The sequence below is a fragment of the Cariama cristata genome, unplaced genomic scaffold (genome assembly GCF_000690535.1).
Source record: "Cariama cristata isolate BGI_N322 unplaced genomic scaffold, ASM69053v1 scaffold22242, whole genome shotgun sequence".
Classification (NCBI taxonomy): Eukaryota; Metazoa; Chordata; class Aves; order Cariamiformes; family Cariamidae; genus Cariama; species Cariama cristata.
In genome coordinates, this window is record NW_009603492.1 from 2,871 (window position 1) to 3,466 (window position 596).

General features: G+C 59.2%; 1 protein-coding gene across 1 annotated transcript in view; it reads left to right on the plus strand.

The window, feature by feature from the left end:
• Window positions 1-596, plus strand: part of RAVER1 (ribonucleoprotein, PTB-binding 1) — a gene marked incomplete at both ends in the record, with an annotated part of 3,278 nt that overhangs the window by 2,192 nt on the left and 490 nt on the right. The window contains 2 exons of the mRNA XM_009695233.1: window positions 252-381; window positions 481-581. Of these exons, the coding sequence (XP_009693535.1) occupies window positions 252-381; window positions 481-581 (231 nt within the window). The remainder of the gene's footprint in view (window positions 1-251; window positions 382-480; window positions 582-596) is intronic.

The following is a 596-nucleotide window of genomic DNA, read 5'->3' on the forward strand; positions in this document are numbered from 1 at the left end:
GTGTTCGCTGCTGAGAGCGATGCCAACCTGTGCGGCTGCCGCTGCGTCTTGGCTTTCGTCGGCCGTAGGGATGGGTCGGTTGTTTTCTTCCTGACCTGCAACAAGACTTTGAGGAGCTGGGATCTTGCTGGGAGCTGGGATCTTACTGGTTTGGGGAGCGCAAGGGCAAATTCAGAGTGGCCCGTCACGGGGGGGAGCCTCAAACCTGGGTGTTTTGTTTTTCACGCGCCGCTTTTTGGGTTTTTTTCAAGGCGCTGAATCGTGGGAAAGGGCTCCTTCCCGAGCCGAATATCCTCCAAATTCTCAACAGCCTGGGAAATCCCGCTTCCCTCCAGCTGCTGCTCAACCCCCTGCTCCACGGGGCTGTCGGAGGAAAACAGGGTAAGGCCGAAGGCAGAGCAGAGGCCGGGGGGGGTTTGTCCTTGTCACCGCAGGCCATTTCTCCGGCTTCTGATTCCCTCTGGCTTCTCTTCCCTCCAGGAATCCTTGGTGCCGCTCCCTCTGTGCCGCTGTTGACCAACCCGGCCCTCTCCACGGCTCTCCTCCAACTCGCGCTCCAGAACCAAACCCAAGCTCAGCAGGTACGCGGGAATTTC